Source organism: Pteronotus mesoamericanus, unplaced genomic scaffold, assembly GCF_021234165.1.
Source record: "Pteronotus mesoamericanus isolate MK-2021 breed Mesoamerican mustached bat unplaced genomic scaffold, CSHL_Meso_final contig_164, whole genome shotgun sequence".
Taxonomy (NCBI): domain Eukaryota; kingdom Metazoa; phylum Chordata; class Mammalia; order Chiroptera; family Mormoopidae; genus Pteronotus; species Pteronotus mesoamericanus.
This window is the reverse complement of record NW_026555065.1, coordinates 9,150,582-9,174,605: the sequence shown is the minus strand read 5'-3', so window position 1 is coordinate 9,174,605 and position 24,024 is coordinate 9,150,582. Positions and strand designations below refer to the sequence as shown.

The window sequence follows — 24,024 nt, the reverse complement described above, 5'->3', positions numbered from 1 at the left end:
ATAATGACCTCTTATTCCAGTGATGGTTACCTGTCCTTGCTGGTTCTCTAGTTAATTGTGGCTTGAAAGGGGTAAGATAGGAAGTGGAAATGAAAACGCAACAAGCAAGCAACTACCTATGATCTACATCACGTGGGCGTTTCAAAGAATTCCTTTTTTCTTGTTCATAACGCAGCTGCTGCTGTTGCCTTCTTAGTTCCTCTCGTTCTCTAGCAATACGTTCAGCTTCCTTGCGTCGTTCCTTCAGACAACACAGAAGGAAGAGCAGCCAATGCAAAATGAAAACATAAGGTAAGTATATATGCAACCTTGTTTTAATCCTGTCATTAAGAAACCGTCATGGGCAAGCATCGGGCAATACATTTGGGACAAATACATAAACAAATATGACTCCAGGAATCAGTAATCTAGGCTATGGCTATTGTTCTACAACATTAAAAATAACAGAGATTGGGTGGTGAAAGCTGACAAGTAATTGGGAAGGTCAAATTTAGTTTAATCATTTGACTGAAACAAAGCACCTGCAGGGAATTAGCAATAGAGTTCTTAAAATGCATGGACACTAAGTGTCTTAAAACCCTGGATACAATTCTGCAGAGAGAGGCATTATTTCCTTCCAGCCTTGGGAAATCATTCCCACTGTAATATGCGAGGAAACAGTTATTATTTTCTAAGATTGGGATAGTGACAGAGCCTGGATTACAACTACTCTGGACTCACAGTCCTATGCTCAGACTACTAGGCTGCCATGATATTGCAGAGCTTGAGTTACTACCAGTTGACTAGAACAAAGTCACTACTATATGTATGTTTTTAACTAGCACCTAATTCATTGTTATCTTTCAGGGACACAATAAATGCTCATCAGCTAAACTCATTCTATAGAAGCTTTACAAAAGTAAAGCAAATTTCAGGGCAAAAATCACAGGGTTTGGAAAAGGTCAGTTATTTAAGATGAAAAGATTTTCTGACTGCACCTGTTCAATACGAATGCGTTCCCTTTCCAAGCGTTCGCGTTCCATTCTCTCTCTCTCTAGTTTTTGCCTTTCAATTTCTAGGCGCTCTCTCTCTCTCTGTAAGCGTTCCCGTTCTTCCCGTTCACGAATTATTCTAATGCGTTCTCGCTCTCGACGCTCTCTTTCTGCAATCTCTCTTCGTCTAACAAAAATCAGTATTTAGAAATACTTAAAATATGCTAGCACTGTGTAAAAGAGAATAGCTTTTGAATTGTTTCTTGAGATTGGCAATTTTAAACTTCAACTCAATCTAAGTATTTTTAATATAATTGGAAAGAAAACTAAAAATAAAACTTTAAACAGACTCCAACACTGTCACTTATTTAAGACTGTCAACTGAGCAGCTGAATTTTATAGAGTAGTTGTCTATTAGATGATTCCTGTTTAAATAAAAATCCCACTAATAGCCCATTAATCAACTGACAATTGAAAAAAGAGATATTCTACAGATACAAATTTACAAAACTACAACTTCTATTGTTTTTGATAAGAAAATTTCCAGTTTCTAATATATATGCTATCTCCTTAAACAAGGCATACCTTATTTTGATGACTTGGGAGCATGCTCATCAATATGAGTTATCCAGCAAATGCTATGTATAATAAAATGGCACATGGCCCTTAAGGGCTTTTTCAGAGTTTCACTGGCCCATAGTAGATGGCTCCGGGTGATGGGCGTTTTTGAGTCAGGAGGTAGTTCAAATGTTTGCTGAACTGAATTTGAGTTAACTTACTGTATTAGACTTTTAATAGTTTTTGTCATTTCCTTACTCTAAGGAACTCAATGTACTTTGTCTCTCAATATGTCTTCCTTCAGCAACCTAGTGGTTCTCAACGGGTCAGTACTCCCCCATGGAAATCCAAGGGGCATTTTTAGTGACTCCATTTACTGAATGGAACAGTCCTGCTCAACAAAAAAAAATCCACCCAACACTCCTAATTTCTTTCAAATGACATAATGGACATTTATGTCATTAAAACAAAACAAAATCACCTTTCAAAAATCCGAGCCTAGAACTTAACTCATTTTTAATAAATGCTAGTTTGGCTTGTTTGCTTTGGCAAGGTTTTATATACACTACAATTTCCAGGAATGCAGTTCCCTGCAAAAGAAGGGAAAATTATACTTCTTTGAGAACTTCACCAAGAGCTGTTCAGCACTCCAGAAATCATGTCAGAACGTCAACACCACTCCTGGTCTTTGACTCACCAATACGACACACCATTATCAGTCTGTACTTGTAGCTGTCACATTCTCATTGAATCTAAAGAGGGGAGCAAACATCTGACTACTTCATTAGGTCTTCTGGAGAGTCATGCCTAAACATTCACGTCTGGAATACATTTCCATCTTAATATAAATTACTTTCATTATCAATTACTTCTATTTCTCCTTTATGTTAGAGTTAAGGCATAATACTGATATTTGGAAATTATCTGTATAGGTAGGTAGGTACATTATATATCAATTTTATTTCAGAATAAACAGGATACCACTTTTTTATATATCAAAAGTATATGGGTCTGATAGTTTTGAGAATTGCTGCTCTAGTAGCTACTACTCTCAACCTTCTCAACTTGTCATCTAATTAGAAAGCTCAGCACATTGGGACATCATCAAAAAAAGGGGAAATGGCTTCTGAGTAATGCAAGGATTATTTCTTTTTAGTAAAGTGTATGGCAATCACAGTATTATTTAAGTTGATAAACGTATCTCTGATTGCTCCTAACACTCTTGTGAATGAGTAGATCAAATTCCATAAGTTACCTCTGAATTAGGTCAATATTTAGAAATTTATACTACAAAACACTTTCACAAAAATATTTTAAGAGGCATCCAAAAATCTGACATACAAAAGCCAACTGGCACTCATGGTGAGCAGCTAAGATACTGCCACTGAAAATAGAAACTTTTTGTTTTGTTCTCAGTTTCTTTTAGAGAAAATTCTATTTGAGTTAGAGCTTGAACAAAATAAGGTTTACAGGGCAAATTTTCCTTCACTTGGGCTCTAAGCCAAAGTACAATACATTTTCCCTAAAATGTCAACATTCTATTTGAACACTAGCTTACATTGAGACTATCTTATCTCAAAATTCAAGTTTTCCTTTTTAACGTGATGTGTTTTATGGCAGCAGCTTTGGAGAGGAACGAGCATTGGACTTGGAGTCAGAAGACTTGGGTCTGAGTCCCGACTCTGCCACTCACTAGCAATGTGGCATTGGAAGAGTCATTCAGCCTCTCTGGGCCTCCATTTTTTTCAGTTATATAAATGGCATAACTAACCTTACAGAACTGTTGAGACAGAGATAATCGATGGAAAGGTACTTTGTTAACTGTAAAATGCCATGCAAACTTGAGAAATAATTAGGTTTTACTGTACTTCTTAAAAATGGAAAAGAGCATTCTGTGGGAATACAATTTCCAACAGTATTAAATAGGTACCTAGAGTTAAAGAGAGGTATAAAATAGACTGTTTCTACCTTCGAAGTTCCATTGCATGTCGCAACCTTTCAAAACGAACTAAATGTTCTCTCAGTCTTTGTTCCTTCATCTTTTCAAAAGGTAAGATGTCTTTCCTTCTGTAGTCTTTGTCCCTTTTTTTATCTAGGCTAGCTCTCTCCTTTTCCTTGCTTCTTCCATGAATCTGTAAAAAGAATTAAAAAATAAAAATAACAACAGGACTATGTGTTAAAATAATTTGGGGCTTTGTTTCTCATGTTCAACTGGTCATTTAAAAAGCTTAAATGAGTAATGATATTCCTTTTTTCTTAGATTTTGTAGCATGGAATTATTACAGAGGTAATCACAGAGGAAGCATACAGAGATACTGAATTATCTTTTTTTGAAAACAGGTGGAACTGTATACAACATCTCTTTCAGGGACTTACTTTCTCATATCTTCCTCTTCTTGATGGTCTACAATGATCTCCTTTAGTTTGGTCTAGTATTACCATATGTCCGGGACTCTTTGAGCCTAAGAGAAAAAAAAGAAATTAGATAAGCAAATGTCTAAAAAAATTATTTCATTTAAAAAATATAATGTGAAAATGCTGAATTCGAAGACAACCAGATATTCACAAACCAATACATAAATTTTTTAACAACGTACTTATTCTATGAGAACATAAATGCAAGGTGTTTAGAAATGGTTCAATCTGCTAACACAAATATTTTCAGTGATAACAAAAGATCCCAACTCGACTACACAGCTATAAATCAATGACTGTTTTTAGTCAGCCCAGGTTTAACTGTAAAGAGGCTTATTGGGATGAATACATTTGTTTTCTAAGAGTAGAAAAGAAGAAAATTAGTCCTATTAGCCCCCCTTTTCTAAAACAGTAACACCTAACAATGAAGCTTAAGTATTTATCTGGTTTGTAAATTTCAAGTTGTCCCTTCCACTGTAAAAATTAAGTTGTAGAATATATTAGACAGAGATTGAGAAGAGAGACACATAGCATACTTATTCGCTTCTTTTCTTCACTTTTTTTAATCAATTCTGAAGTTTGGCCACTTGATCCATTATCATTCTTCTCATCTTTACCTTCTATTTTCTTAGTGTCCTTGCTTTCTTTTTTTTCGGATTTCTCAGATGACCTTTTTTCTTCTTTTTTGACAGAGGCTTGTGTCCTGGCCACCCCACACACACAAAAAAAACAACAGTATGAGAACTACTTCATCAATGTACCAAAAAAATCCATGTACTCATCAAAAAAATAAATCCTTACTTGCTACTTCTATCACTCATATTTTTTTTGTCCCCAGAACTTCTTGAACTACTCTTTTCATCATTTTCTTTCTTTAATTCTTTCTTAGAAGGATCACCTTTAACCTGAAAGGTTTAAACAGAAAAAAAAAAAAAACCTTTGTTTTAAAGTTACATATATTTATGATTATAAAAAGTATGTTGACAGTAGAAAATTTGAAAAACCTAAAAGTAAAAAAATAAAAATGAATGCATAAAAATAAAAACCATTCCTAATTCTACTCCCTAACAGTGTAACATCTTTAAACTGAGAATTACTAGTCCTAAAAGTAACCTCCCTTTCATAAACAGAAGGCAAACTAACCTTTTCAACAGAAATCAGCTGTCCATGCAGCTCAGTGCGATGAAGATGTGCAATGCATCTGGATACCTCTGTGCTTGAAGACATAGTGACTATGCCATAGCACTTGGCCCCAGGACTTCGAGCATTCGTGACTACTTTTGCACTTAGAACCTATAAAGTAAGGTTATACTTTACAAAGTTTTACATCTTCACAACTACACACATTTCTAAACAGATGAAACTTCAGAGACTATTCAAGTTAAATGATCTATTCAGGATACATAAATTCATGATAAAAGATAAATTTAGCATAGGTATTTCATATTCTTGTGATCACCATCTACCTTGCCTATAAATACATAGTAAATATTCAAGGGACCAATTTAAAGCATCCAAAAGCAATTAACCTACTTTTAGTTTTTCTTTTTATTTCTTTCAAACACACAGCCAAAACACAATTAGTCACATCAGTAAAGTAATGGTACACTTAATGAAAGTAAATAGTATTTTCCATTTAGACTTGGGCCAAAATTTCCCTGTGATAGCCACCCCACCTCCCTAAGTCTCTTAGAGGGGGGAAAAAAAGGATAAGTGAGTTTTAATACTGTTCTATGAGCTTATAAGAAGCTTCCAAAAATAATCATCCATATGTAGAAAAGCAGTCTTAAAAATACCTTGAAAATTGTACTTTAAAAAGACAGACTTTCCATTTGTCCATGTACACCAATATAAAAGTAACAAGTAATTTCAGTTCTATAAAATGAATAGTTAGGAGATAAATGGCAGAGACGGGTGAGTGAGAAAAACGGCGAGAGAGAACAACCTAGTGTGGAACAGAGAAGAACAGACATAATTCTAGGAAGAGGTCAATGGGATTTAGCAGGTGCATGTGTAGGAGGCTGGAAACCCAGCTTTTTTATCTTCAACTCTGGGAATGGCCAACTTGCCCCAACAGCAATTTTATCAAGTGTATGGTATCCTTATATAGTTTTAGTCCTCATAAATGCCAACATTATAATAATGTTTTATCTCTAACAGTACATTTCTGAAAATAAAACAAAAAGTACACCACAGCTGATCACAGGACTATAATTCTCAGTGTTCTGTATCTGGCACCTATAAGAACTCTTGAATTAAATTAGAACACAGACAAAACCCCATCAACTCCTAAGATTAGCAGAATAGATTTTTATAATATTCATAAAAGGCTATTTACCAATATAGATTTAATAAATATTTGAAAACCTGCCACCTGCACACAGAGTAGATAAATACGGTCCCTGTTATCAAAGGGCTTATGCTGGAGTGGATTAACATATGATGAATTTTTAAATGTAAGGTAGAAAGTAGCCAGTGCCCTAAGGGTTACAGATTAATTGCAATTCAATTCAACAACTAATAATTAAATATTCAGTTCATTATAGACTTTTTTTCTCTTCTATTAGTTCTCTCTTATATGTCAGAGAAACTCTCCTTAATGAACCAAACCACAGTGAAGCCTCTCCTTTTGGCTCTCCAAACTTCTGTTCAAGTATATTTCTGTCATAGCACATATCACTTCTGATAAAGTATATTTTTACCAGTTTTACATTTTTCTCCAGCACTGTACCAGGATCTGTATGATGACAGAGACCATGTCATTTTTGTTTTATTTTTTCCACTGCCTAATTCTAGTCTACCTATTATTTTCCACATGACCAGATCGCAGCTTCAGCGATCCTAGGTCCTAGGAAAGTCACGACTAATGTAATGAATAAAATTCAGTCCTTGACTTGAGTGGGCTCCACATATGAGCTCTTAATATGAAGATCCCCAGGGCTTAGAGTGAGATGATATGATAAAACTAACCGTTACCACAGAACTCAGTAATAATGCCTACAACAGTCCTAAGAGAAACAGGAAATTAGAAGATTTTATAGAATACTGTTTTTAATAAACCCCTGTTTCAAATAGAGATACGATTAATAAAAAGGTAAAAAGAATGTACCTTGCCATATTTGCCAAAGAGGTTCTTCAAATCAGCAGCTTTGGTATTAGAAGAAAGTCCACTAACCCAGATATTTTTAGTTGAGCTTCCACTGCTACCACTAGTGCTGCTTGTACTTCCTAGAATAGATTTAATATGAGATATTTAAGTGTTTCGATTGGATTTTTAAAAACAAAATTATTAGAATATTCTTTCAAAATTATAAAAACTCATTTAAATTGACAATATGACACTACTACATCAGAAACCAACCACAGTAATAGGCAATCCAACTATAGTAAGGAAACAAGTCTAAACACTGCATACTTCCTACTACATGAGTTTTAAGTGGGTAAAAAAAAAATCAACTACTGGACTTTTGCTGTTAAGTGTTAATAAATTATACTCTACCACTGAACTAAATAAATATAGGCAACCAGAAAGCAGTCATCTAGGAATCTAAGACTGCTTCGTTACCCATATTTGTTATGGGCTTTAGATCCTGAAAAACTGGGAGTGCAAGAGGGAAAAGTCAAAGCAAGGGATTAAACTGTTTTCAAGAATTTAAATGTTTAATAATAAAGACTAACCAACCAGCTCATCTTCTTTCTCTATTAGAAAAAGAGTAAGAGAAAGTGGGAATTATATGCCGTTGGAAAACTCTGGATTCAATAAAAGTCAATCTTCTAAAACAATTTACAACAGTAAGAATGGAAACCTTAACATTCTTTAGAATAGGCAAATGATTATCTAAATCATTTCTGTATTATTTCCGTATACAAATTAAAGCTTCACACATACAGATGCCACTTCTTAGAGTACAGGCCTAGTTAGTCACCCTTCAGAGCTTTTCTTCAAATGTGCTGTTATAGAAGGGGAATTTTCATTCATGTGACTTTATGTGGAAACTAATTCTTACCAACTCTAAAAGAAACAATATATAAGCAATAAAAAGTAACAAATTTAATAACTTCAAGTTAATAAATGTAGAAAGCATAAAATTTTCAATGTTTTTTAAAAACTACATGTCACAAGTTTTAGCTGAAAAATTAAGTCAGTGTAGGACCTGGCTGGGTGGGTAGCTCAGTTGGTTAGAGCATCATCTCAGTACGCCAAGGTTCTGGGTTCAATCCCTCATCTAGGCACATACAATAATCAACCAACCAATGAATTCATAAAGAAGTGGAATAACAAAACCATTCTCTCTCTCTCCCCCCCCCTTAAGATATTTAAAAAATTAGTCAAGTGTAGACTTATGAGAAAACAACATACACCTCACTTAAGTATTTTTCATATTAATGGTTGCTGCATTTCTATTCTTAAGGAACACATTAATCAAAAGGATCTGTCCTATCTTGTGAAATGTTAACCAGAAGCTTGTATATCTTTATGTTTCCAGTAACATATGGGCCCAGATACTTTCTAATTACAGATTTAAACATTTTTAATAGGAAAAAGTTAACTTTTAACCAAGACTGCTGCTTCTGAATTTAAGGGATAACACTTAATATATTTATTATACTTTACCCATTGACCAAAGCTGTAAGGGACGTAGGTATTGCAATTAATTGTAATTTAATAAATCAATTATAAAATTTCTAACTATTAAAACATGCCAAGAAAACACACTACATAAACTATGGGCCACTGAAGAGGCACTGTAGGACTGTGTGTTACCTGAATGGTGTTTTTTCTCTTAAAATGCTTTTTTAGAAAACAAGAAATATTTTTCAAGTAGACAGCAAATAGTTTCATACAAGATGAAACTATAGTGCATGCCCGTGAGATAACCAGACTTCCCAATAAATAACAGGAACCAATCAAATATTGTACCTCGAAACTTAGAAGAATTTAAAATAAAACTATTCTCCTACATAAAATTTCCATCAACCCAAAGTAAGTCAAATTAGGAAGTAAATTCTGAAGAATTAAAACATACTACATACTATGTTACTAGAAGTGTACCCTGATTTGAAGAATGAAAAACATAAAACCAAAAGTTAAAGATTGATTTTCTTTTGAATATTATATTCCACAAGTATATACAAGTATAATTCATAGCACATTTCCTTTTAGAAAGAACAAGGGAAAGGTTATGGTAGTGTATAGGGGTTACAAATGACTTCAGCTAAAGATAAAATACTTCCGAAATTATAATTTCAGAAGAAGATGAAATATCTATTATATTAATATTCAATACAATTGCTTGAAAACAATGTTAAAAATACATCCCAAAGGGTTTTTAGCATACTCAAACTAGTTTACCAATTAACCAAAGAGTAACGGTTTTCATTCACACCAAGGGTATGTTGTAGTCTAATTCCACAGTTTACACACAGGCCATCCAAAATTTTTAGCACGTCAATTGTAAGGACTAAATGTTAAAGAAAACCCCATGCAATTATTCCTTTTTTAATGAAATTATGTATTTTACCACTGAAATAGGAAAAAAAATCCATTACCTTTGTCATCTTTGGATGATGTCTTGCTGTCTTTAGATTCCTTTGAAGAGCTAAAGAAGCAAATCACCAGAAGAAAATTGAAAACAAAAAACAAAGAAACAAAAATCGAACAGCTTGATATTAACTATATTTCAAACTGGTACTATTCATACAAATTAACAATTCCAAAGGCCTAGATTAGGTTATTTGAACAAATGACTCCCTTAGGATTCTTGCACTGATTTTCCCCAAGATGCCTGAAGATCTAGATTTTCTGACAATTCTATTCAGTGGATATATGGCCATCTTCTCCAGATTTCAGAACTGGGACTTGACTTCATTTTGTGTTGTTAGGACTGATAGTTGTTCATTAACCATCATCACAAGGATTTTTAAAAATAAAACACAAAAAAATTGTCAATTTGAAAAAAAAAAAACAAAAAACCAACAAAAAAACCAAATATATGCTGACAATTCGACAATGCAATCAGTAGAACACACTGCATATTACGAAGATCTTGAAATTTTTTTTAAAGTAACTTATGACGGTCAAAAATATTATAGGCAGGATCATAAGTACTAATTACTGTACATGGTCTTGAAGCCACCCCCTTAATGTAGAGTGATCTTATTGAATGCTGGAATTCAGTATCGTAAAGAACTGACATAGAAAAACAAACCTCTTTGCTTGACCAGAGGCCCCAGTAGACGAGGGCCCTTTCTTCAAAGTATCCTTTTCTTTGTCTCCAGATTCTGCTTTCTTAGAACCTTCTCTGGCTTCCTTCTCGACAGGATCACCCTTCACGCAGTCTTCCTTCTTACCATCTTTACGGTTCGCATTCATCTCATAATCCTTGCTTTCCTTCTCCGGGCTCTGTGCAATGGCGTCCTGCCCATCTTTTGGCTTAGTTGCTTCAGAATCTGTAATTTTCACATTTTTACCTGTTTCTAGGAGGTCATCACCATCAAAATCCAGAGTGATGGCATCTTCAGCCTGGATTGTGACCGAGATGTTGTCATCCTCAGCTTCTTTCACAGTCGCATTAGCTTCCATCGCTTCATGAGCTGTGTGATCAGCCTCAGCTAGGTTCCCTTCTGAAGGAAGAGGTTTAGATACTTCTTGTGTACCATCACCAGAACCTGCTATATCTAAGAGGATTTAACAGGAATAAATATGGCAAAACAAGAAGTTTAAACAATTTCATATTCATAAGCTAGAATAGGACCTAGAAAATATAAAGCCAGTTATTAGCACTGATGGAAGGTTAGGGAAAAAAAAAACACAAGGGTATTAGCTAACATAAACAATCCTTTACCCAGGATCACTTATTCTTCATGGAAAAAAATGATCTCTACATACAGATACCAAACAACAAAAGTGAGAAAAGGGTTCCATCCTGAGGATACCAGCTCTTCGTTTCTGGTTGTAAGTTAGTGGTATGCAGAAGATTTTTTTTCCTCCATGAGACAAATGTGAAGATTTGTTATTCAGTGTTCAAATCATCCTGGGATTTAGCCCTTGTGACCTTCAGAACTCCCATGGTGACGTCTTGAAAGGTCACAGCCTGAGGATTTCAGTCAGTCTTCAAAGTATTTCAGGGTCCCATATTTTACGCTCTTCTTATTCAATTCTTGGGTAGTCCAGAATCATATGGAAAACTGCTACAAAAGGCTCCCAAGATGGCCAGCTCCATTGTTTTCAGGAAATCGGTTATTTCCAGTCTTCATCCTGTCCAGTCAGTCCCGCAATTATCGTTTTCAAAGATATCTCGCATTCCCCCAAAGTAGAAAGGCTTCAGGCATGTGAGATTTTCAGTCAGTAACGTTACTTCATCATTACTTCTAGGCATTTTTATTCTGTCTTGCTTAGGACCCTGCTCCAGGTCCTTTCTAGTCCAAAGGAGGATCCTTTGACTTCTGTCCAAGAACTCTCCCATAATCTTGTACTGACCACATGTATTGCTACAATGTCCCTCTTAAATGTATTATTGGATGAGACAGCTCTCCTAAACTACTAAAACTGTCAGAAGATTGTACGTAAAGTTTGCCTAAGCAGCAAACAAAAAGTCAGTCTCCTGGTTACCCACCATTTTTAGGAAGAGCTGCAAAATTAACTATCCATTTATATGCCACAACTCCAATAAGCACGTATGAGTTACTGTAGTGCCAGTCTCATGATATAATCAACTTACCGTATGCTAAAAGTTTCTTTTTTTTAAAGTTGGTTAAATAAAAAATGGCATTGTCCACTACAGTAACTGATATGTACTGGTAAGTTAGAACATCTCTTATGTGTGAAAAGAAAATTAAAGCCAATTGAAAAATAAAACCAAGATACTAACTTAATTCCCTAAATTGATAAAATTTGAAAATAAACTTATTTCAAAAATAAGATTTCAAATATGGAGTGCTTTATTTTCACATAATTTACTGTTTTTCTAAATGTCGGCAATTTTAAAACTCTACTTAGCATCACACATACCTTTCTCATTTTCTTCTTCCTCACCATCCTGAAATTCAAAGAATAATCAAATGTAAAATGAATTCACTTAAAACTGAATTTTAGTAACAGTACAAAATCGGTCAACTTAAATTGGTATATAATTTAACAATATTAATTAGGGATACCAATCACTAACAAATGTAGAATATTCAAATAAAAACCAGAATCTATTTAGAGAAATGCCTACTATGTATGATTTTAGATAAGAAAACAGGCAAATCCATCAAAAATGAGATCAACAATGTACGGCATTATTTATTTTCAGTATTCAAAGCTAGTTTATATAACCGGAATCTTACTCATATTAAGAGCTGCCAATAAAAAGAATGACCTGATTATTTTATGTAACTCAGTTCACTCTTAAGGCATACTGTTCAAAATCTTAGTAGCAGAAAATAAAACCTGAAGACATATGAACTTAAATGTCTATTAATATAAAATAAACAACAACAAAAAATTCCCCTTTTAGGCATCTCGGAAGTAAGAAGGAAGATTACAAAAGTAGTTAGTTTCAAATTTCATTCCTTCTTATCTGTTAAAAATGAATTCATAGTTGTCACAGACACTGGTGGCCAGCCACTTAAAAAATGGTATTTGTGCTATAGGTAATCAAAACAAATAAAACGTTCTTTTTAAATGACTGATTTTAACATATGTGATCTTCACCTGATCTAAAACTGAAAACAGGAATACCACAAAAAGAAAAACATTATTTACACCAAGCAAATAAATACCACAAAATCCCTTAAGTAATCACACAAAGATAGAACCAAATTAAAGATCATCTTGAATAAGGAAAACAATATGCATTATAATCCCAGTATGGAAAAAAAATTAAGGATGTTTTAATTTACAACTTTTAAAAATAAAACCTGTGTAGAAGTAGGTCATTTTCAGTCGAGGTTGTGTGAATTTACCACATACAAAGCCTTAGGGTAGTGGTTCTCAGACTTTGGGTCTGTATCAGTGTCCCTGGAAGGGATTGTTAAAACACAGATTACTGAGGACCAACCCCAGGGTTTCTGATTCAGGTCTGGAGTGGGGCTTGAGAATTTGCATCTCTATCAAGTTTTCATGTGATGCTGACGCCGTTGGTCCAAGGACGACAATTTAAGAACCACTCACATGCTTCAGAGTGATAGCCTAGCAATGAACAAAGACTTACAGCAACATCTACCTATAAACAAAACTTTAAATGGCATATTTATCTTACAGCACAATTTTAGTTTCAAATAAAAGCATGTATTCCTTAAAACAGAAAATATTTTACCATACGCTCAAAATTACATTTGGATAACCACATTTCTAAGAAATCATTTTAATGATTTTTTTTTTACTTTAAGTTAACGTAGAAGTGTCCCAGTTAAGGAATGACCAACTGTTTTACACACTAAAGTAATATGACAGAAACTAAAAACACTAAACCAACTAAGCCACATGATTAGAAAGTAAAATAGTCCAAAATAAGTTTATTATTTGATAGCAATGTGAGTCCTTTTTTATTACCTAAGTCCATTATAGTGTGTTCTAATGATCTCTTAATTGTTGTATTGTTTTACTGGAATGCATTGCACTGAATTTAGCTGTAATCATTATGTTTCTAATCTGTAACATTTGGAAAGGAAAGAAAAATGCTCAACTTGGGTGGAGCGACTGGCAGTGACAGCACCGGATGAGTTATGCTGGAATCATCAATAAATCTTTTCCTTACAAGTTCACTTTGACTTTAGAGATTTATCTTGGAGAGATAAGTAAACTGCAATGCCTTAACTTTTACTTAAAAGCAGAACAAATGAACTTAAGAAATGTAACTTGCCTCGCCCCTTCGTCTACCTGCGATGCCATCAGCACACTTCCAAGTTAATCTTTTAAAGACATGATATTGGTAGGTTTGAGAAAAAAATGACCCAACTATTTGCTATTCTATAAAGTAAAATTTAAATACTGTAATGTAAAAAAAAATGTTTTCTGCTATAGTGCTTACCAATTAGAAATATTATTTCTAGCTGCTAAGCTGGTAAGGTTTGCCTTACCCAGCTAAGGAGACTTTAAGTATTCATCCTAATTATTCAACGTGTCTTCTGAAGGATTTCATAACTTTAGTTTCTCAAGACAGTGCTGTATTACATATACTTAAATGTCTCTAGAAGACTCTTACCCAGCTTCTAGAACATAAAATCAATTACCATAGGGGTAAAACACAAAAACAACTAAGGTTAAGAGAAAAGTTGAGCCATGTATCAAATGCACATTTTATCTTATTGTGCAGTTATGTGCAGTAAACATAGCACTATTAAGGTTAAACCAAAAGTCAAAAATGTCTAAAAGCCTTTGCAATAAGGAAACAAAGCAAGAAATACAAGAAAGAAAATGGGTCTAAGTGATACATATGCACAGACATGATTCAAACCCAAAGCTTCTCTATTTCTTTTTATTTTTATCCTAGTAAAAGCAATGATTACTAAGAGACAAAGACAGGGCTAAGACTTATATTTCGGTTAACAAAGTGTTTGCTATATACCCATTCTATTACCTTCCCCCAGGTTAATCTTGTGGCGCGCGTATGTATCGTGTGTTAAGTAAGAGGACCTCCTCTGGAAGGCCTCCCTTCCCCTGATTTGACGGTAAACACTGCAGTCTGCCTGGCTAATTTAAAACAAACCTTCCAAATAACCTGTCTGTATGGCAATATGCTAAAGATCACGGGAAATACAAAATACCCGGCACATAATAAGCACTCAAGAAAATAGTTGTTGAAAAAATTTACTGAATAAATGTAGTGAAGACACTACTATTTTTAGGTGGAGGGATTGAATTACTGCTCACTGTTATACATGTAAAGAGCTTAACTGCAGCAGTACAGTAAGTACTGTACAACAGCATTCATAAAACCCCATTTACTAGTGTGGAATTATTTAGTGAAAAGAATGCCAGATTAGGTAGGCATCATGAGACCTAGGTGTTTATCCTGTGTTTACCACTGAAACAGTTTCACTCTGTGGTATTATCATCTATCTAGATGAAGTTTACCTATAAAACAGAGTTAACATGACCTATATGGGATATATAGGATTAAATAAAATAATGGGTGTAAAAAGTGCTTTGTAAAAGGAAAAGCATTACATAAGAGAGAGTGATATCAGAGAAAGTTTAATGGAGGAGATGGAGATAAATCTGGCTTTGAGTGGTATATAGCCTTCCTAGGACAAAAAAAAAAAAAAAGGGAAGGTCCTTCAAGTTAGTAAAACATTAGTGGCAGAGGCACACAGAGAAAAGAATATACATGTGGTGATCATACAAGAAAGAAGAGATTGAGACTAGAAGAAATTTTAAGAATTAAAGTATTAGCAAATACAAACATTTTTGAGAAAAAGTTCCAGAAAATTCTCAAGTAACTGCTGTCTTAAAACTAGTAAAACAATAATACAAATAACCACTAAACACACATGTACCATGTGCCAGGATCTGAGTAATCCTCACATCACTCTAGCAGGTAGGAACTATAATGTTTATACACACAGAAAATGACTAAGAAAACCTGCTAAAAACCATAATATTGTTAGTAACTAAAAAAGTATAATTTGTACCAAATTCTATCTAATATGACAAACTGCCTAGAGGCTAATGTCTAATAGCAAAAGTTTTAAGCTATAAGTCAAAGCTTGAATATTGGCTTTAAATAAATATACCTCTAAATAAATATATTGCCTATTTGCTTATATTTTTAAAAGCAAATAATAGAAGGATAAATCATGACTTTTAAAGTTTACCAATCAAGGATGGGAGAAGGGGACTTTTAGACTATATCTTGTCTCATAGTTTTGACTTTGGAATCATTTAAATAATTATAAAATTAGATCAAATTTTCTAACTTTTTATTTTGAAATAATTATAGACTCACAAGAAGTTGCAGATTAAATTTTTTATAAAGCAATACCTAGGAGCCACAGTATTTTTTCCCCCATGCTAATAATCAAGATACTTAAATTAGAATGTGGCCATTTTGTTAAATTTATGAGACTACAGTTCTGAATTTTTGGTTAAAGGTTTTGGCTGCTGTAAAAATGTCATTTTGAAAATATTTTAAGTTGTAAGGATAAAAGAATTTTTTGTTAAAAAAAGCAATACCTAAATATTGAAAATAAAATTAAACAAGTCAACTTAAGTATATAATGGATGGTGATAGTACAACCAACTATATACAGCAGAACTAATACAAAACACAGTAATTTGTCCATTCTTAGAAGAGACCTAACTGGGGAAAAGAGTCTTAAATTATTCTCAATAATCATATTGGTGTTGGTATTATCATCCTAAGGCTGTTGCGGGTGTTCTGTGGAAATAAATGAAATCATTAACTTAGAAGTATCCCTATGAACTGAAAATCTATTCTATCTTAAAAGGTAAACATACACACATAATTCTCTAGCACCGCAAAATGAAAAGGCCTAGAACATATGAAAGGCCAGTAACAGTGAATGCCCCCCTACTACTGAGATTGCTGTCTTGAAATACCATTTACCAGTAAAAGAAAAAAAATGGCTAGTTCTAGGTCTGCAATGGGAACTAGAACATTACATACCAGAAAGCAAGGAGGCGATCAGACTAATAAATAGGGTCATGTTGAAAGAACTCAAGAGCCATCGTGAGGAGGCTCCCCTTAGTTACAGATGGGACAACATCAGCATTAATAAGAATAACTACAATGGACTGAAGTACATTAAATACATTTAAATCCATGAGTTCAAAATGAAACTAGGGAAGAAAGGAGGAAAAATAAAAAACTCGTTAGTCACTGTTGGAGGTGCTGAAGAACCAGTTCATTATTCAGGAAACTGGTAAATAAAAGGAAAAGAATCAAACATATATCCTAACTTTCTTTTGTAAACTGTACCATTGGGAAACCAGATAGATAAGAAGTTTCTCTTTCCAGAAAGATTCCAGGTAGTAAGGGAAAAAAATCATAGAAGCAGAATATCACCCCTTTAATCAATGCGATATGGAACCTCAACGATTGGTCCCATCATCAACAAGACAAGGCCAGGCATTATATCCATCCAAATGGAAGAATACATCACCTATGAAGTGGTTGTGTGTGTGTGTTCACAGGTGGGAGGCACCTTGAATTGGAGAGCAAGCCAACAGATTCTATAACCAACTTACCAGTTTACAGGAAATACAATAAACGGAGGAATATGTAGAATGATTGTATAGGAATGTAATCAGCAAAATCTAGACTTTGGAAGTTGTATACAGGGTTTGGCAAACCACAGTAGATGCTTTGTTTTGTAATATTTTTATTGAAATGGCTATGCCCATTCATTTACCTACAGTCTGTAGGTGCTTTCACACAACAGAGTTGAACATATGGCCCACATTGGCTAAAATGTTTTCTACCTGGCCCTTTAAAAAAACTTTGCCAACCCTTACTCTACAGGGTAAACAACTTAATTTCTTCAACAAATAAAATGAGGGGGTAGGGAAGATGGAAGGAAAAACCTAAAGATTAAAAGAGACCTGAATAGTTATTTCAATTAATCACAATGTATAGATCTTATTTGTATCCAGATTCAAACAAACCTATTAAAAAAAATTAAAGACAATTAAACATTTGAATACTAACTATAGTTGATGAAATTAAAATCTTACGTTAGGATAATATAAAAAATAAAGTTTTTTCCCAGAGGTTCATACTGAAATTTTTAAGCGAAAATAGGATGTCCAGGATTTGTTTCAATAATGCAGAACAGGAAAGTGAAGGAAGCAGTAAGTGAAACAAGACCGCCCATGAGTTGGTAATAGCTGAAGCTGGATGATGGTTCCACTCTATGCAGTATTCCTTAATGCACACAGTAAGACAATATATGCACATATTCATTAAGTACATTTGGAAACATTCGATCATGATAAAATCTTGGAACATTTATGTTTCTAGATGTTTCACTATAGATTATTTAGAAACAGGAAAAAAGTCATATTGCTTCAAGAGAATGTCTCTGAAGATGTAGCTTCTCTATCTTTTGATACAATAAAGCAAAACTTGCCCCTTGATGAGAAATAATTTTTTTCATTATCAGAATGTGGTAGGAGCAGGGTCATCTCTAACCCATAAAAAATTGTGAAATTAGAAAAAGGTATCCATTCCTTAAGACATAATAAATATATATATACTATTATGTGAATGGGGAGTCTTAGACATGATGCCTTCACCCAACTCACAACCTGCACAACTATAGGACTGGTCCTGGATGGAAATTTAAAAAGCTAGTTGCCAAAGTACATGAAGAGCTTAACTCTACCTCTCCTGCAAATTAATAATCTAGAAAAAGCACTCTGCCAACATGAGAGTTAATCTCCCTCATCTACACTTTGTCACTCAGAAATGTGGAGACAGTGTGGAGGACAAGTCTATAAACTTTCCCAGGCCTACCATTTCATCCCTGGGTAATCTAAACTAACAGAAACATTTCTCCCCATCGCAATAAACACAGAGAGCCAATATGTAGTCTCACCAGCATATGTGGCTCAACAGCATGTCAAAAGCAAGAAAGCTGCAGGAAAATATGACCAGAGGCAATCAGCTAAGCACCATGAATATAAACCCCACTATATATGCTTCTGGTAAATATTACAGTGAGGAAAAAAAGAGAACTGGTCACTCTTTTTCCTAAATGTGGTAAACAGAGAGACTCCCTATCTCTATTTGAAAGTATACTATTCAAAGAAGCTACATAAGACCCAGACCAGGTAGTTCAGTTGGTTAGAACACTGTCCCAACATGCCAAGGTTGTAGGTTCAATCCCTGGTCAGGACATGTACAAGAATCAACCAATGAATGCATAAATAAGTGGAACAACAAATTGATGTTTCTCTCTCCCCCGCCTTCCTCTCTCTCTAAAATCAATAAAATAAATAAATAGACTAGAATAGAATACATGAACAAGGGGTTCTTTAGTATAGCTATGAGGAAAAAGACAAAGGATAATTTTAAAAAACACTGCAGAAACTGAGCTATAAATGTCTGTTTATAGCATCTGTAAGTCGTGCTTTAAAATGTACATTATATACTATAACATGTACCAAAAACATACTTTAGCACACAATAGAAGAGTGGTTGTTTTCAACACATGCACATACACCCCAAGTAAATTTCTAGGCTTTTATTATTTTTATGCTCGTCCCATCCTAGGAGTATTAAATTAACAAAAATTTAAATAAAGCCTTAAAAGGGATTAGTACTCGTAAATGATTTATTTTATATCAAAGTGACAAAAAAAAAAATCAAGCAGTGTGTGGACTTTCTGCAAGACTGGTAATCAGAGTTATATTGTCTAGAAAGAATGGATTACTTTCATTTTTATTCTCAAAATGGTAGAAAACTTGTTATAACAATTTCTAAATACCCTTCTGGCAACAGAAATTTGGCTGCCAATTTTCAGTATCTTGCACATACCACATAAATAACTTAGTATTAAACTTAAGGCAGTTTTACAAATTAGAGAATTATGAAGTCAAAGTAAGATTCTTCTTCCAAGCCCTTCCACCCACAATATCAAATTCATAGAACTAGATGTAAACTTACTTGGGCTGTTAGAAAGGTATCATCTTCACCTTCTTGGGCTTCAATTTCCTAAGTAAAAGGGTATACAATAGCTGCTTTACAAAATATCTGGGCAACATGAGAATGCTTTTATGCTATACCCAATTATCACTCGCCTTCTGTTCCATACAGTGTCTATGATACCATGCATCCTAAGTCAATGCTTAACAACTCAGACTACGTTTTTTATGCCAGCATAAAAACAGTCACACTGATAAAGAATTAGAAAAGTCTCTTTCGTGAGCCCTTCGTTTCTTAGGGCAGGGAGAAGTGTTCTAAGCCCGACTAAGCACTGATAGCACTGACTCCCTAATCCATTGATCTACTTAAGACATATTGTACTAACATACGGAGAAGCAAAACAAACAATCCATTTCATTCACAGAATTTTAAAATTATATGTTTTAAATTATACTTTCATAAGTAACCACCCCACCCTTGATAATAACCAAAGAAATGCAAATTAACCATTTATATTTACTAAAAGAGAAAAAAGAACTGTCACCAGGTAATGGTGGCAAGGTCAAAGCAAAACTGGTACACTCATTTATATTGGGGTAAAAAACAACTTAAAACTTAAATGTCCCAAGTTAAAGGAGTGGCCATTAGACACATAGAGAGTATTTTAATATTAGCGTAAAATGGATTATAAAGTTATTATGTGGAAATATTATATAGAATTTTACATAGAATAGATAGCATGGTAACTACTAAGTAAAACATATATGCATATGTGAAAAATAAGCAAAAATTAAAAAGATCATCTTAGGTGGCAGGATTCTGAGTGATTATAACTTTAAAAATATATTTTTTGAAAATTCTGAGATTTCCACATTGAGCTAGGAAAAAAAATACTTATTATTTAGTACTTAATTTATCTGAGTCATGTTTTAAAAATACTGGCTCAAGACCTGACTTTCGATGTCCTCTTTCTCTATATCTTCTATTGCTTCTGCCTCTATTAATTCATGAGCTCTCTTGATCTCTTCTGCAGAAAGTAACTCTTTGGAATGCACAGTTTCTTCTTCATTTTCACCAAACTCTTCAGAGTCCTTTAGTTCGTCATTTCCATCTTGTTCATGTGCCTCTTGATTCTCCAATTCACAGTCCTTTTAATGGTAAGAAAATTTGGTACAACTAGAGGCAAAGTAGTGTAGGCTAGCCACCAAACTTTTTTGGTCATTTACATCTCTACATGGTTTAAATTTTACCATATGACATTCCCAAAGTCAAAGTTCAATAATCTTACCTTACATATTAACTATGTCTTTAAAAATAGAGGGGGTCTAATACCAAGATCGTTAAACCACCACATATCTGAGTTCCCATATCTCTCCTACTGAACTACACGTGAATTGGAATGCTTCTAGAGATGTTCTCAAGTTCCAGTTATTTAATATTTACCAACTGACATCCTAGGAGCTGTCCTAGAAGATATGGCTTCAAAGAAATGACTTGATTTCTCCATGTGCCATACTCTAGTTTAACTTCAAAGACCCCAGAAGTCATATATTAGAAGGTTTATTTTTAATTAATAATAAGGAATCCCAACTGTCATACAAATGTCTATTCTTGGAAAATATGCAAGTAATTAACTTAAATGTACTTGTTTTTAAACCTATCACTATGTCACAATGCCAATTAAGCAGAGGAACACTGGCCGGGGTTACTCCCTGACGGAATGTCTGTTGCCTTTCAAAGTTTATAGGTGCATGGCACTCCAGCAGAAACAAAGAAAAGCAGCAATCTGCTGAGATTCCCCTATCACTGCAGAAAAAGGGTTGAAAGCAGTGAATATTCCTTCCTCCTTTCTTATTCCTATAGTAAGTCTAGCAGATTTAGGAAAAGGTTTCTGAGTTAAAAAGAAAAGGGCAGGGGCATGGCTATTAATCATTCATAGATGAACTGCAGTGGAGGAATAGAAATTTTTGAGGGGGCGGGGCAAAGGGAAGAAGTGTGATAGCTTTGGAATGTGGAGTGCCTTGGAGCAGGGCGTCTCCGGGATGGCCAACCTCACTACGGATGAGGGAGGGAACCCAGTGAGCTGAGAGCGGAGTAGGTGATTGCGTGTCAGTAGAAGAATAGGTGCAAATAAGTAAAAATCAAGTTAAGTCACTGAGGGAACTTCCTGTGTTCTAAAGTGCCAACTTTGACCATTTCCTTCATTTAAAAATGGAAGCAATTCCTATATTACTCATCTATCTAGGCAATAGGTGAAACTGGCCCACCCCTACTAGAAATTCCAAACTCAAAATTACCAACTCTGGAAGACAAGGGAAGTATATTAACTTAATTTCTAGCCAGTACATCACATATACTGATACTTCCAAAGTGAAAAAGAAATATAAAAAGAAACTGAACATATATTTAAATAAGATTTTCTTTTAAAAAGCTCTTGTGCTTCTAGACAGTATGACCAGGTTCATTTAATAATAACACAAACGCATCCTTTGCAGCACATATTATGCTGAATAGAAGTATGTATCTCCTTATTAACATTTCAAATAACTATGTTTATGAAATGAAGAACTAAAAGAAAGTTAGACATTTATAAATGAAAAGGTTTTCTACTAAGTAACAATGTTTTTCCAGATTATGGATACTTTTTGCTTAATCATATACTCACTAGTGAAGACAACTACAGAAGGTAAGAACAAGAGAACAAACCTAAAGGAAGATACACCACAAGGAAAACAATACAAGGACTAGGGAGCTCTCAGGGGGTCGAACAAAGCTGATTATGGGCATGCAATCTTCAATTTTAATGGATGCCTCGGCAAATACTGCCCCCAAATTATCTCATTTCAGGGTTAACCCTTTAACTGAACAATTCTTTCTCTCTGTGCATGCCCTCAAAGTGCAAAGTACAAAGTGTGAGGTGTATGGTCTTTGTGTAACATGGGGAGAGTTGAGAACCAGATGGTAGGAGAGATGGGCAGGTGAATGGACATAAGCTTTCTTCATGGTGGAGCACACAGACTCCAGAGATGTTATGACAATATGGATTAACTGTACACAGGAAACAAAATATATGGGGATATAAATGTACATAACTTAAGAGAAAGAATGCTCATTAAATAATTCCTGCAAATGTCACACTACTTAGGGCCTAGTGATCAGTAAGTGCCTGATCATGTTTCAGTCAACAGAAAACAAATAAAAACCCTTAACTATGAGTAAAAAATACTCAATATTTAGAACTACCACAACCCCATTAAGATTATATACATAGCCAAAAGACCTGAATTAGTTACCTTTATAGCACAAAACAAATTTTTATATTTGATCTTTACCAAGTAGCTACACAAAAGCAATTTTCTATTTTAAAGACACATGAACCTAGATTCTGTATATTTTATACAAAAGCTAAACGCACTGAGCAGATGAAAAATACATTATCAATATCCTTCATTGCAGTACCTCATCCAGGAACTAACATATCAACTGTCCTGTGGCTACTCCTCTGGCCCCTATGTCTCAGATTTCTACTTAAGAAACCAGATAAACATTAATTTCAGCTTTATTCTCATTTAACTAAACATAAAGTTATTTACTATATTTCTCAACTATGAAAATTAATGATCTTGAGAATATTATATGAGTCTCTATATTTTACCTACATACTTCAGTAATGTTCAAGTAAAATGCATGAGTTCATCATGCAAAATGCTAGGCTCAAAATAAACATCTTAGCCTGAGTAATTAACACTTTACCTTGACAAAAGCATCATCTTCCACAGAAGCATCTCCACTCAACTCATCTGCTTCCTGTTTTTTACCTGCGAAAGAAGGAAAATGGGCTAACAACCAATACTTAATTACTTTAAGAGCAAATAACACCCAGAAGTTTACCCCGTAGTGTCACTCTCTACTCCCAGTCATCTGACAAAGCCAATGCCGACTGCTTATAACTACCTGCCCATAGCTGCCCCAAACAAAATAAGCTTTAACAATGTCATTCTGTTTCACCAAAATAAACTATGCAAATAATTAATCCTACATATGAACCCATCATCTTAACTGACTTGACATATATGATACATTTTTCTTTACACTTCTCAAATTCCCTAGCTTCAATTCTCCCAGAAGTAGCAGAACTTTTCAACGGTATTCTACTAACTGTAGATATAACCAGATGTCTGATGGCTAAGTTCAAGACTCATATCCCCCACCAAAGCCCTCCCTAAGTTCTCTTCAACAAGTTTTCTCTGAAATAAAATTCTCACACATAATCTGTACCTTGCAATCCATCAGTCGATTGTATGCCCTGTACTCTCAAGTACATCTTGCTTCACCATTTAGAAAAGAAATTCACTAAGCACAGTGACTGCCTGTTATGCCTATTTTGTATTTCTTCAAATGCCTATATATAAATAGTTCTGGGCCCTAAACTTAATGACAGACCTGATTTAGGCAAACAGAAATGACTTCATAATGAAAACTGTTAA

The 24,024-nt window shown here is 34.2% G+C and overlaps 1 protein-coding gene across 4 annotated transcripts in view; it reads right to left on the bottom strand.

The window, feature by feature from the left end:
• Positions 1 to 24,024, bottom strand: part of SLTM (SAFB like transcription modulator) — a 46,623-nt gene that overhangs the window by 11,679 nt on the left and 10,920 nt on the right. Inside the window, exons 3-16 of one of the 4 annotated variants that reach the window (XM_054565354.1) lie at positions 23,291 to 23,355; positions 20,488 to 20,685; positions 19,559 to 19,606; positions 11,956 to 11,983; positions 10,154 to 10,622; positions 9,495 to 9,544; positions 7,054 to 7,172; positions 5,088 to 5,237; positions 4,746 to 4,849; positions 4,562 to 4,647; positions 3,906 to 3,991; positions 3,498 to 3,661; positions 978 to 1,158; positions 117 to 241 (exon numbers count right to left, since the gene is read on the bottom strand). In XM_054565354.1, the coding sequence (XP_054421329.1) occupies positions 117 to 241; positions 978 to 1,158; positions 3,498 to 3,661; positions 3,906 to 3,991; positions 4,562 to 4,647; positions 4,746 to 4,849; positions 5,088 to 5,237; positions 7,054 to 7,172; positions 9,495 to 9,544; positions 10,154 to 10,622; positions 11,956 to 11,983; positions 19,559 to 19,606; positions 20,488 to 20,685; positions 23,291 to 23,355 (1,873 nt within the window). Of the gene's footprint in view, positions 1 to 116; positions 242 to 977; positions 1,159 to 3,497; positions 3,662 to 3,905; positions 3,992 to 4,480; positions 4,648 to 4,745; positions 4,850 to 5,087; positions 5,238 to 7,053; positions 7,173 to 9,494; positions 9,545 to 10,153; positions 10,623 to 11,955; positions 11,984 to 19,558; positions 19,607 to 20,487; positions 20,686 to 23,290; positions 23,356 to 24,024 lie in introns of all 4 variants that reach the window. The other 3 variants (XM_054565351.1, XM_054565352.1, XM_054565353.1) reach the window with 3 other exon arrangements.